General features: G+C 43.2%; 2 protein-coding genes across 2 annotated transcripts in view; one reads left to right on the plus strand and one right to left on the minus strand.

Annotated features, from left to right (window-relative positions):
• Positions 1–210: 210 nt before the first annotated feature.
• On the minus strand, positions 211–4,166 carry LOC149288499 (cyclin-dependent kinase 4 inhibitor C-like). Its single transcript, XM_089491667.1, has 2 exons — positions 4,038–4,166; positions 211–588 (listed from the first exon to the last, which is right to left on the minus strand). Exons 1-2 carry the CDS (start codon positions 4,164–4,166, stop codon positions 211–213), a joined length of 507 nt encoding a protein of 168 aa, XP_089347793.1.
• A 4,780-nt stretch (positions 4,167–8,946) lies between these two features.
• LOC149288500 (FAS-associated factor 1-like) overlaps positions 8,947–14,210 on the plus strand; it is a 98,267-nt gene continuing 93,003 nt past the window's right edge. The window contains exons 1-3 of the mRNA XM_089491668.1: positions 8,947–9,189; positions 9,596–9,865; positions 9,957–10,049. Coding sequence (XP_089347794.1) covers positions 8,947–9,189; positions 9,596–9,865; positions 9,957–10,049 — 606 coding nt within the window. The remainder of the gene's footprint in view (positions 9,190–9,595; positions 9,866–9,956; positions 10,050–14,210) is intronic.

Raw genomic sequence — 14,210 nt, forward strand, 5'->3', positions numbered from 1 at the left:
CTTCGAAGATCACAGTTATATCGAAATAATAAAAAAAAAATAGTCTAGATGACGACACTGTGAAAGTTCAGTGAAAAGAGGGGAAAAAAGAAAAATATGTTTTAACCACTTCCCTTCCAGAGGGCCAGCATGTTCCTCCAAGCCCTCTGTGGTGGTAATGAGGATGTGTTTTGTTCATAGTCACAGGGGATAGTGGCTCTTTGTAGCGTCTCATTCCGGCTGTGCAGCCTGTCCCCTGGCATTGGCCTCCATCCACTGCAGAACCTCCTGTCTGTTGTACAGTCTGGCCATGTCACTCGGGGTGTCTCCATGCCTGTTCCTATGGTCCACCTTGGTGTCTGTGTGGAGGACCAGGAACTTGACCACGGGGAGGTGACCTTCCTTGGCTGCCAGGTGCAGGGGGAGGTTCCCTTCGTTGTCCTGGATGTTGACATTAGCCTGGAAGTCTAGGAGCGTCTGCACGGTGTCCTGGAAGCCGGCCCTGGCCGCATCATGGAGCACAGAGAAGCCGGTGCCATCCCTCAGATTGGGGTTAGCGCCTCTCCGGAGCAGGAGCCTGGCTATGGCCGGATTCCCCAGCCTCATCACCTGGGGAGACAGACAGGCTAAGCACCCACTCTCGGTCATATCCATACTGTAGGAACCTGAGGGCTTCATTGTAACAGTTACTTTAGTAAATATCTATCTATCCATCCATCCATTTATTTATCTCTATCTATCCATCCCTCAATATATCAATCAATCTATCTGTCTGTCTCAATATAATTCAGCAGGATGGTGCCCAGTGTATTGGAGAAATCGGGAGACACAGAGTTTGGAGTTATTTATCTCCATAGAGGTCTCGCATAATTTTATATTTATATAATATGATATTTTAATAAAACTACAAAACTCCGTAACGATGATCAGAAAAAATGGAAACCTATTTACCTGCAAGAGACGGTTTATAAAGTAAAATGCCCGAATGTTTATTGAAAAAATATCAACCTTGGGCCTTTGGGGTAAATTACCGGTACTTCTTCTAAATTGAATGAATAAATCTATGCTGGATAGATGTTAATAAATAAATACAGTTTGTTTGTATTCTATGTGTATCCATCAGACTCCTCCAAGCGATTCCCCAACAGTTCAGGACGACGAGCTCTGGGCCTGCACCTTCGCTGGGTCACAGCTTCAGACAAGCAGATGATCTTACTTTACCAAAGGTGTGTCTCAATGTACTAAGGCTTATGAGGGATTTCGCTGCAGACACCCTAGAAGCTGCTTTGTATTCAGTGTTATGAGAATCACTTTTAACGTGTTATTTACTGTGGATTATTGTTTTATTTTATCAATCAGTTATCAATTAACATGGGAACCCCCCATCATAGAGATTGGATTATAAAGCCCTTCGAGTTCAAGAGGGTCAGACAAGGGTAGCTCATCCGGCACTGAAAGGGTTAACATACTGGTGCCAACCTGATTTTACGATCTAGAATGTATACACAGAATATTGTGTCCTCTTATAATTCTTACATTACATTGGTTTCCATCTTAGACTTCTGTATTCATGCTAATAGTAAAATCTTTATACATATAAATGATCATTTATATAATAATTATCTTTATATAATAATAACAGCTAATAATAATCATAATAATAATAATATAGGAATTGGAAAAATATTTCTCCACTCATATATTCATACACAAGGTTAAATTAAATCACATTAATATATGTAGCCCTTGTATTTAATCGCTAAAATCATCTTAAAGCACAATTATATGAAAAATAATAATGCTTTTTTTAAAAATAAATTTAGTCCCCTTAAGTAAAATCATCGAAACTGAAAATGTTAAATATATTAGGCTAATTTAGATTTTTGTGCCGTACTTATCTGTATTAAGCTGTGAGCAGCAATACATCTTATAATACATGCAGATATGGTGACATCAAACCAATTACTGAATCATTTTTAATTATTTTATAAGTTACCCTCCATTCATTTCTGTTCAAATAAAACAGTTAATTCGTGATAAAAACGATCGCGATTTAATTAGAAACAAATATTCATGTCTAGGAGTAATGTCGGTAGGGTAATGTCTCGTTCCCTCTGTTGGCACACAAGGGGTTAATGCCCAGGAGCTGCTATAGTGGAGGTTGCTAGTACCTAAAGTGTTACTGAGAAAGTCTTAAGACATACAGGGCTCGGGGTGTCAGGGCTCTCACCTTCTGGACATTCTGAAAGTTGAGGCCTATCCTAGCTTCCTGGGTGAATCCAGCAAGGCTGGGGTGTCTTATTTATCTTAATAAATTTTTGGGTTAGAATAAGGCTGTTTAGAATTTATGTTTATGTTTAACAATAATCGGTTTTATTGATGCATCATTTTGTTTTAGATGCACAATCACAATAATCAGAGAAACCCAAATGATGCAATGCGGGTGTGTGAGATCCTCTGCCCCACCTTAGGGTTTACTGGGCCAAATTAATGGACTTATCAGTGTGTGATATTAATACCAGTAATACCAGTAAAACCATTAATATTTCTCTCTGCTCTGGGCTCCCCCATGTAATATTTGAGGGGTCTTCATATAGGATGTTATATCCACCAAATATTCACAATACACCAAATGTCTATGAAGGAGTGATAATATATTTAACCTACATATACACAAATCAAATGTAAAAGCTTATTTTTGTATTGTGCATGTATATATATATATATATATATATATATATATATAGTAATATATATATATATTTATATATAACATGAACAGCTATGGCATATTTAAATACATATAAATGCCTACTACATAATATATATAGAGAGAGGCAGATACACACAAAGCAGTTACTATATTTTACAAATATAAATATATAGATATATCTGTGTGTGTGCATCCACGTGTATATATATATATAAAATATAGTAACCTCTATACGTGTATCTGTCTATATATAAAACATGGAGTAGGCATGTATTTATATATATATATATATATATATATATATATATATATATACCATAGCAGTCCATATTATATATATATATATATACACATATATATTACATATCTATGTATACGTATATATGGACAGATACACATACACCGTGATGATTTAAATGTATATAACACATATATGTTTTCTCTCCGAATATTCTTTTTCCCCTCTATAACGCCTATAAATGCCCCTGATCTGTGTCTGCTTTCTTAGGCTGAGATACTCAGTCCCATTATATCTGTAACAATTATCTCCCCGTTTGCTGTGATCCATAATCCTGTGGCTCTGTGCGATCCCTTTCATATCTCACCGTGTCTTATTCATAAATCGCTACCGAAAAAAGAGATTTTAACAGTTTTGGTTTTTTTTTAACAATTCACCCGAAAAGTTACCACGTGGGCACTGCCTGCTAGAGGGGCAAATGCCAAATAAGCTGAAGGCCCCCGTGGCAACAAATGGGGGGAGAAAGTACATAATAAAAGTAATAGGAGATGGCAAAGCAGTAGCCTGCGAAGGGTTAAAGCCACCAGTGTCCGTACTACCTGCCACAAAATGGATTTTGCGCGATTTACAGAATGCGGGACTCGCTGAGTCTGAAATGCGTTACCTGCTTTGGGATTAACCCCTGATTTTCCGCACTAAATCGGTTTATCATTTATTTATTAAAGCAAATAAAGCGGGTGTGATCGGCGCTGGTATGGGGAGGACGCGGATTTACACCCGTTGTTTGCCTTTTTTTCTTAACGCCCGCTAACCTTTTTCAAGAATCCCGGTGCTTCAACCACTTAAATAAATCCGGTTTGTATCAGGGGGACGGGCGCTGCTTATGTGTCTCCTACTTAATTCGTATTCTAGGGCCACTCCGGTTCAAACAGGACTGGGGCAGGAAAAAAAGCGAATTTCAGTTTGGGGGCAATTAACCCCTTGTGCTTATAGGGCCTTCAAGACACCACTCGGTCTGAAACAGGTTCAAGCCAATGATCGATGCTATTTAAGCCCCCCAGAGAGTGTTCACCTGCCCCATACCCCCTACCCCGGGCTCACACCCACCTGCAGAGCTGTCCTCCCGAATCTATTGGGCGCATCTACGTCCGGCGCCCTCCGCAGCAGGTCCACTAGCTGATCCACATCCCCCCGGGCAGCGGCCGCTGACATCAGGTCCCCGAGAGGATCTGCCATACTGGGCGGGGGTCTAGGGCCGCGGGTTAATTCGGCATGGCATGGACAGGCTGACAGCCGGGGTTCTGAGCTAATAGGGGGATCGCTCGTAGTAAATACTCGTAAAAAAGCCCTTGCCAGGTCCCCGCCCCCGGGCACACGTGATGAGCCTCTCCTGTAGTCTCTCCTCTCTCTTCCACAACTCCTTTCCAGTATTGCCTCCCTCCATTCTTCAGCGGTCTCTTCTTCCTCAGTCTTGCCGCCAATCAAATCACCGGCAGCCTCCATATTCTCCTCCTGCCAGCCTCCACTCTGCCACAGCATCATATCTGCCCTGATGACCCCTCCACACCTCATCAGTATTCATTGCACCCCAAACCCTCCATCTGATCTGCTACCTCCCTGCCCATAGCCATCTCTCCTCTGCCTCTCTCCCCTGCTGTCTACTCCAGTACTTTATGCACATTCAGCAGATCCCAGTCCCTCCTAATGGCTCCCTTATTTTTTTTTTGCCAGCTCTCTTATCCTGCAGCTTTCACTTGCTCAATTTGCCTCTTCTACCATTTGAAGCCTCAATAGTCTCCTTGAAGCCCCCGCTGCAAAAGCTTCTTCTGGGACCCCCTCCACCCAGCTGGGAAATTCTTTTCTTTTAGCAATTTCTCCGATCCGTTCTTCATTACCTGCCCTCTGCAGCCTCCCTCTAGTGGTCTTCATTCCCTTCTCTCACTGCGGGACACAATATATACAAATGGAGGACAGGTAACTAGCGCTGCCTCCCTAATACCGGTGTGCGGGGTGACATCCTCCGGAGCGGCGTAAATGACACCCAGTATGCAGCCTTCGGGAATAGAGAGAGATACAAAGTAACGGCAGAGTTCGCGGAACAGTCCCAAACACCGTCCGCAGAATGTCGAATAGCGTTGAACGGAAAAGCAGATTAAACTGTAGCGTCAAACCGGATTACAGCCTCCTGCGGTGCAGCCTCCGCTGTACGGAATGTATCGCCTCTTTCAACTGAAATCATTTGAAATCCACAACAGAGAATAGAAGAAAGCACCGGATTCCGGGACAGCGAGTGATCAAAGAAATCAGATGCTGCCGTCCGTATCCCCCGAGCGCACGGGCCGTCCTGCCTGGCGGGGGTAGTGCAGTCCCCGGGGCTGTGCAGTTCACAGCGATCCTTGTAGAGCAGCGGGGAGTGTGTCTCCGGTGCAGGGCGTGTGTGACGCTTCCCGTGCATTGCCCCCTCCGATGTGGTACATGCTGGGCTCCCGAATCAGCCCCAATCTGTGCTCCCCATACAGTGTCACTGCCATGTGTCCTGCCCCTCTTACCCCAACTCCTACCGCCCCTCCTGTCACTCGAATGCACCTCTCCCCTACCACCTACCCCTGTCACTGCTCTCTCTGATCTGCCCCTCTCTCTCGCTGTCATTGCTCTCCCCCCTTTCTCTCCGCCTGTCATTTATCTGTGATTAGCTTCTCTCCTTCCTCCTCCTCCCCGTGTCACAGCTGCTGTCAGACTGCCCCGTGTCCACCCTGCATGCCTGAACTCACCCCTCTCCGGGCTCCCCTTATACCCCTGTCTAGCCCCCCGCCCCCCTCCCCGACCAAACGCCCACCTTCCTCTTCTTACACCGATTTCCATACTGTCCGCCCAAACAAGTCAATCTGGAGCTTCCCAGATGGTATATCTCCTCAACACCCATTACACTAAGGTAAGTGGAGCGCGGCTGGGGGTAATGGGAGTTGACGCTTCTCACCAGCAGAGTACCCATTGCCCTGTCACCCTCACATCCTGTCCTTTACCCTCCTGTCAATCACTCCATCTTCTTATCTCTGTTACAATCCTTATTACTCTATGACTGTATCTTCTCCATGCTCTCAGACCCCCCCCATTCCGCCCAGTACCCCCTCTGCCTGTCAGCCCCCCCCGCCTTTAGCTCACGCGCTGCCGGTTTTTCTTCTTCAGCTTTTTTTGAAAAGAAAAAAAAATGAGCGCTCTCGAGTGGGCCCGCCCCCAGCAAAACCACGCCCACAGTCACGCCCATACCAACGGCACAATCTTAAGGAGGACCGAGAAATCTACTGCACTGGGCTACGAGTGTTTAATGGAAGCCGTTACATTTCATTGGTTCAACGCAGTAAAAGTAGCGGTTACATAAACTACAGACACCCATTTATAGAATTCGTTTCAGTAACCCAATATATGTCTTTTGAAGGGTGGTCCGTGTGACTCAAACAAATGCAGTGGGGTTCTTACAACGGTTCTACCGATATCATTCAATGTTTACCAAGATACCTTCACGTCTATATTCAGTAAGATATTTTAATGGGTTAATATGTATAGTCATTGTAATACAGTGCGTGTCATGAGGACAGTGGACGTTTCCTGTTAATTTCCTTTATGTTCTTGCCGGGGGTGATGAGAGTTGGATCGAGCGGCTCTCCTCTGCTTTGTATTGTAGCCTATTGGCTGACAGCAGGTGCAGAGAAATAAATGCGATCAGAGCTCGTGATCTATGCAACTATACACAGGAGTCACCTGCACGTATAAGGCAGCGGAGCCTGGAGACACGGGCAGTATAGAAGGCTTGGGTTCCGTGTTTTAGGAGTCATTCTGAAGCTCTAAATGTGGAGCGATCACTACAGGACAGCTCTTCGCAGCAGCAGCAGCAGAAGCAGCACAGCTTAAGCCTCCAGCTTCCCAACACATCAGGTTTTAGTTGAAAATGTACAAGTCAGCCTTTTTCTGCTCTGCTCCGGCGCGCCCCCTGCTGTACCGTGTGCGGCATCACACCCGCCTCTTGATCTTGGTTTTTCCTTTTATCTAACAAACACCGCCAGACTATCTATAGAACTATTAAAATACATTTCATAGAACTTTAATTATTCTATTATTAAAAAATTGGATTGTATTCCTACTGAACAGGAACCCGGACGCTGAGATGACATTACATTTAATAACTTATTTTAGAGGAATCTACTCCACTGAGGGTATATGCACTAAAGAGGTGCCTGGACATTATAAAGGGGCGAACCCCACTGAATTCCTCCAAGTAAAGCTGTCACGACCCTTTACAATGATTGCAAGATTGTAAGCTTGCGAGCCGGGCTCTCTCGGTTTGTCTTAGTCTGTCAATTCTCGTCTTGTCATACCCCTTGAATATAAGTATTGTATTAAGTGCTGCTTAAATTGTTGGCGCTATATAAATAAAAGATAATAATAATGCATAGATAAAAGACAGAGGAGGGTTTAAAAAATCTCCCAAATTACCTATACAACTCAATCCTACTTGCGGAAGAAGCTCACTGGGTCTCGCCCTTCCTAATAACAAATCCCTATACAAGCAGCGCTTGGTTCCTGTAGACACTAGTTTAGGCCACCAATATTTTAGTAGTGTGAGATTGGGACCCGAGAGAAATCTGTTTAGTGTTTTCACCATCACTTAGCGATCCCACTTTCCCAACACAAGCCACAGGTAGTGCCCATCAGGCAGCATATGCAGAGGTGCTCCCGGGCAACAGGCCCCTTAATTCAGGCAAAATCTGGCCAAGAGCAGATTAAGGAGTTTTGCGCCACAGGGCAACTAGTCAGGAAGGGCCCTGTTCTCTGGATTTCCTGCCTTTAGCAAGATCTTTTTTCCTTCTGGTCTATTCTTTCATCCCTCTTTAGCAATTAATTTTTGTGCAGACATATACACAACCACTTGTACACAAATATACATATAGTATCAGTATCGGAGTATCAGCGAGGGAGGATGCTTGATACGTGTTGCGGGACCCATTTGTATAAGATAACAATTTGAGTCTCCTGTGTCTGTATGTATATAATATATAACTATAATTAGCCACTGTCACTGCTGCAGGCAGAATCTGACCCTAATGCTGGCCAAGACCCCGACCTTCAACAATTATTCAGTGTAGACAGTCCGCAGCGGTCAGAATCAGAATTAGGGTTATTTAGTTTGGAAAAAAGACGGCTTAGGGGGGATTTAATAACTATGTATAAATATATAAGGGGACAGTACAGAGATCACTCCCAGGACCTATTTATACCCAGGACTGTATCTATAACAAGGGGACATCCTCTACGGTTGGAGGAAAGAAGGTTTCTACACCAGCACAGACGGGGGTTCTTTACAGTAAGAGCGGTGAGATTATGGAACTCTCTGCCAGAGGAAGTGGTTATGGCAAACTCAATAAAAGAGTTCAAAAGGAGCCTGGACGTGTTTCTTGAAAGCAATAATATTACAAGTTATGGATATTAGATTAATAGGGACAGAACGTTGATCCAGGGATTTATTCTGATTGCCATATTTGGAGTCGGGAAGGAATTTTCCCCCTGGTATGGGGCAATTGGCATCTGCTTCATAAGGGTTTTTTTGCCTTCCTCTGGATCAACACAGTAGGGACACAATATGTATATAGGTTGAACTTGATGGACTTTGGTCTTTTTTCAACCTTATGAACTATGTTACTATGTTACCCCCTGGTGGATACACCATACTGGCTTCTGCCATATAACACCTGGCACCAGTAACTGACAGCTGATGAGTTACTGTAACAACAGTGTAACTGCATCCCCGTCAGCGTCACAATGTGACAGCACAATTAGTTTCCGACAGTCATCTAATAACATTGCATAACTCAGATACAAACTAGCATCTGAATGTAACAAGTAACACTCAGTATCAGTAGACAGTCTCAGCTGTCTGATAAAAAGCATCAGGTGTCTGTATCAGTCAGGTGAATTTGATGATTTAATTGTTTTTTATCACAAAATACTGAGGGGCGGTTACATGACGGCATCTTGTCACACTAACTATGCGGTGCACACTCGGTGCTCATTGAAAGACTCTGGCACCCTCGGAACCAGACCGAAGGGACAGGCAGCCTCCAATATTCTCCAGAGAGCTGTGAACATCATGCGTGGTGGAACAGACAGCCATCGCTTAGACTCATTCCCTGAAGCTTGTCAACCAACAATCCACAGTATGACAGCCCGACAGGCAGTCCTCACCAGAAAGACAGTCACCGGTACGGTCTGTCAGGGCCCCGGTACGGTCTGTCAGCCCCAGTATAGTTCTTGGGAAAAAACACCTCAAAGGGCCATCCAAAATGACGCAGGCGTCCTTGGTACAGTCATCTTGGTGCAGCGCTCGGTGCGGTCCCCGACTGGCGCTCCATGTATCACTTCGAATATGGGTCACAAAAAAGAACTGAAATGCTGACTGACTGCCTAAGACCCTCACATGAAGTTCCCCCCTTTTTGCCAGAATACCATAAAGCCCCAACGACCCCGTGCAGCCCCCCCCAGAACCCGTCACTAGCTCTGGCTCTGTACGTAGCCAGAAATTCGCGTCAGATCCACGGTTTCCACGACCCCTCATAGATACCTAAACCCCGCTCTCTGGGCTGGGTAACTTCTCTGTAACGGAAACTACTCAGCCACAAGCGGCACACGAACAGCTCCAACAGCGGGCACTTCCGCCAATTGAAGCTGTCATGGAACCGGCAGCAGTGACGATTGCTCACGTGACTCGAGCAGCCGAAAACTGCCTCTCATTGCGACCTCAAGTGACGAGCAAAATGTGCGACAGCGCCGTGCGGCGGAGGGAGAGCAGACAGCGGCTGAGAGCGGAGACACAGAGAGCAGGCCCCGGACAGGCCCAGGACTTCCAAGCCCGGCTCAGCAGCGGAAACCCAGCTCAGGACGGGGCAAGGACCGTGACCCAGAGGCAACTACCGCATCCCTAATCTCGGCCAGACCCCGGACTCGGGGTAGGAGTGTGGTTTCATGATCTGATAGCTGACTTTACGTCTCCGACACCCGGACAGCGGCTCCACCGGGGCTGACATGGCCTCCAACACGGACAGAGAAATGATCCTGGCCGACTTCCAGGTACAGGACCTAGGAGGCATTGAGAGGGGCTAACCCCGAGAGGGGTAGAGATTGGGTATTATCACAAATCCAATTAGGCTAATAGAAAAAAAAAACCCCTATTATTATTTGTTGATTCGTATAGCGCCATCATATTCCGTAGCGCTGTACAACAGGAACTGTAAAATATCTGAGGAAAAGCGACCATGTTATTGAACCATTCAGAGTATTTGTGAAACGCTGAAGGAAGCATTAATTGTAATGTAAACAAGATGATGAGAGCTCTATTATCGGAGGGAACGAAAATAATGTATTTATAATTAAACGAGTCATCATATTACAGACAGGAATATTTAAATGAGAATGGAGGTCATCTGACAAAAGCTTCATCAGTGAAACAATACCCCAAAGCCTCGCAGTATATTGCGAAACCCAAAGTGAAAGCAGATCAGACAGCAGTAAACACATAAATATATACCCAAAACATAGATTATTATTATCTTTTATTTATACAGCGCTTCGTACAGCCCATACATTCAAAGGGCTATCACTATGGACTATCGCTATGGGTACAATATATATATATATATATATATATATATATATGTATGTATATATATATATGATAAACATTGATTTATTGCCAAAAATATTCTTTTTTTTTCTTTGTAGTCAATTAGCCATTTGTTTTCTCTCACAGTTTGCATAGAGTGAGCTCTGGGAAGCGCACAGGTTTAATACTATTGTCAGCGACTCAATAGCTGTCTGTTAACCATCTGTCTGTTCTGTTAACCTATTGCTTTTTGTGCGATGGCGGCAGTAGCTGTCGTAGAAATAATAATAATAATATTAAAAAAGTAGTGGGGATTCAGATGAAACAACATTTTTAAGGGAACTATATATTTACTAACTAAAATACAATTAAAGGATGTGTATGTGTCGGTGGTAGGTTGTGTCTTCCTAGCTGTAGTCATGTAGTGATTGTGCTGATATTATCTTCATTGTTTCTTGAGTTTTAATATCTTTTATGGGTCTGAAACTATATATGCCATTTAGTAACTATGGAATATGTATTAAGTGTGTCCAGCGGTTTCTTTCTGAGACATACAGAGAATGATGCTTACTTTATTGGTATGTAGTGGATAGCAGCAGGCTCCTCTAACCTACTTTTCCGGTCGGGGCTCTTCATAACCCTGGCACATGTTTCTTGTAGCCACATGTACGGTAGTTGAGTCCAAGGACTCAGGTGATGTCGCCTATTGGATAGAATTCTTAAATATTGAATCAAAGCCTTCTGTTCAGATTAAAAGCTCGGTCTGAATTTATATACGCGATTTAGCCCAGCGCTTCCCATTCCAACATTTTCTCCCTAGTGGGTCAGTCTTTGCTTACGTTTTTAAATAAGATATCATTTATTTGGGAAATTGTACAGGTATTGAAGTGCCCCAAAGCACACTCAAACGGTGCAAGGCACACTCGTATATGATGCATGGCTGCTGTTGCTTTATATACATGAGAAGTCACTTTGTCCGTTGGCCCATTAGTGAAAATTGTACAAAAAAAGATGATGTAGTTGGCTTTATTTTTTTTAAACATATTTAAGTGATCTGTTAACTTTAGGGACCCATATGATGCATTTCAGTGTTTTAATGTTATTAGTACTATTTCCATGATAAATGCTATGAAAGCTGCTGGCCCAGTAAATATTTTTCACTTTACAGGTTCCTTGATAGAGCCACACCAGTACCTGCTGACTCTATAGCATTGCCCAGTATATCATCCTGCTATATTTCGCATTATTACTATATGTAATAAATGAATGTAAAGACTTTAATAAGCCAGGGATCCTAAAGTGTGTCCATTGCATTGTGAGGTCATTGTGAGCGAGGAGATGTTATTTTCTTTTTCACTATTCACTTCCGGTTGTATTTGTTGAAAGGAGGAACGACACCTAAGAACAAACATAAAAGTGTAGTTTCTATTTGTACTGTTCGCTCACTTTAGCAACTTAAGGACACCAAATATTTCTCATATATTCAATAACAAGAAAAAAGCCATGTTAACAATCAGTGTAGCAGTCATAACTCTTTTTTTCATGACTCTCTCTCGCTCCCTCTCTCACTCTCTCATATCCTTTCTCTTGCTCTCTCCCTCTCTCGTACCCTGAGAGTCCCTGGGAGTAGTAGTCCTACAACCGCTAGGTTAGTACAGAATGGCCACCTGTAGTTTACCGCTATATATATATATATATATATATATATATATCTACAGGCTTCTTCAAGCATTTAACTCTTTAATTGCTAAAGAGATGAGCAGTACATCTGAAAGCAATATACTCCGCACCTCTCTTACTTCAACTCATCGTTATAGCCAGGGCTAGCCCAACTGTACAGGCAAAATGGTGGAGGGCACCACAGGTTATCATCCCAACCTACTTGGGAAGCATGTGTTCAGCAGGGCCAGTTGGGTAGATAAAAGATCACACTGCTATCAGGTACCTGGAAAGAAAGCAAGGGCTGGGAGGTTGGTGCCTTCCGTCCAAAGATCCAGGTTAGTAAAGTTGTCACATCAGTGTTTATATTATGATGATGATGATGATGGTTGAGTGCATGCTGTCCCTTTCACTTAAAACCATTTGGGTGCCCCGTATCGTCCCTGCATATTGACAGCTAATGTAGGGAACGTTTGTGAAAGTTACTGCCATTGACCCATTATAATGCTCTCCTGAAAACTCCCGGCTTAGTAAATACTCCTCATGGATGGGAACTTTTTAAAATTTAGATTTTTAAGAAATAGTAATATTAGGTGTATACATGTTCTCTTTGGTCCTAGTCTTGCTCTCGTTTCCTACAGGTATCTGTGTGTATAGTCTATAACATGTGCCCGTCTTGGCCCAGGGGGACTGCAGTCCTACCAGATTACTCTAGTCCACAAAAGAGCGAGGTGTTCTGTATCTACGAAAAACCAGTTCTGCCTGCGAGCTGTGTATTCGGATGCCGTGAGTCTGTATATAGTGCTGACTCCTGCGCCTCGGTGAATGCTCTGACTCAGCCGGGTCCCATGAGTAAGCACAAAGCGGCTTTGCTTTCTGGCGGTTTCATGGACCTTGCAGCCTCTCCCTGTCCCTTTTGTTTGATTTTAGGTCATAGTGATTTGCATCAGAAACTCTATTTACTCTAAGGACAAACATTACGATATCAGAGGTTTTATTTTTGTAGGGACACTATTTTTTCAGACTAAAACACAGTTCTTTTCTTTTTTTTATATAGCTATGATTTTATGTTATAATATATAATATATGTTACAATAATAATCAGAGAGGTCCTTTTATTGCACAGCATAAGTTTTGTGTCTAAAATGTAAAGCTCAGTGTGTGTGTATATATATATATATATAATCTATATATATAATATTACTGATGTATATGTACATGTGAAAAGAACATACATGTGCAATATTGATAAAAAAAAAAAAAAAAGACAAACATAAAAGTTGTTTCGATAGTAAATGGAAATCTAAGTGTTTGTTTCTTAGACATTTTTTTTAATACATTGCTGAACCTAGGACCTTCTTACATAAATGGACCACGAGAACCTTAGCATAGTAGCATGCCAGTGAGATTCCTTTAAGATGCTTGGCGTTTTATGTACCCAAAGAGTCCTAGTATCGGACCTATCCCAAATATGTTCCCGTCCCTAATCATAAGAGCAATAGAGTGAATAGAGTGACAGGATTGTTCGTACATTTGTTGTCTCTGCTGCTGACGGATCAAATTGACGGGTACAGCGATGGGAGAGAACAAGAGGTGGCCAGAGCCAGGTCCTGGGTCATTGAGCCACATGTGAGTCAACCAACATGGCTTACTCCGCTCAGATATTGGGGGTTTGAGAGAAGGAGAGGGCAGTTGTCAAATATTGACAATTTTTGTATCCAAATGAAAATAAGTTTTTTTTCAAAAATCTCCCCCCCCCCAGACATCTGCATATTAGTCATTTGCATGTGTCTTAGCTCTACTATCTTAGCCCAGTCAGTGAGATTTCATTCAGATGCCTGATAGACAAACACCCTGACTCTGTATCACGCTGCCTGTGGTAAACATAAGAACAGCTCGGTGTTAAAGGGGAGCGCCCACAAAAAGCGTCAATCATAAATATATAATAACATGTTAGTCATTTGTACGTG

Source organism: Sceloporus occidentalis, unplaced genomic scaffold (genome assembly GCF_023333645.1).
Source record: "Sceloporus occidentalis isolate IW3139 unplaced genomic scaffold, rSceOcc1.0.p SCAF_51, whole genome shotgun sequence".
In the NCBI taxonomy this organism is placed as follows: Eukaryota; Metazoa; Chordata; class Lepidosauria; order Squamata; family Phrynosomatidae; genus Sceloporus; species Sceloporus occidentalis.

Coding starts and splice junctions, on each gene's coding strand:
- LOC149288499 (XM_089491667.1), bottom strand. CDS start 4,166: ATGGCAGATCCTCTCGGGGACCTGATGTCAGCGGCCGCTGCCCGGGGG. Junction 589..4,037: donor TCGGGAGGACAGCTCTGCAG/GTGGGTGTGAGC, acceptor CTGTCTCCCCAG/GTGATGAGGCTGGGGAATCC.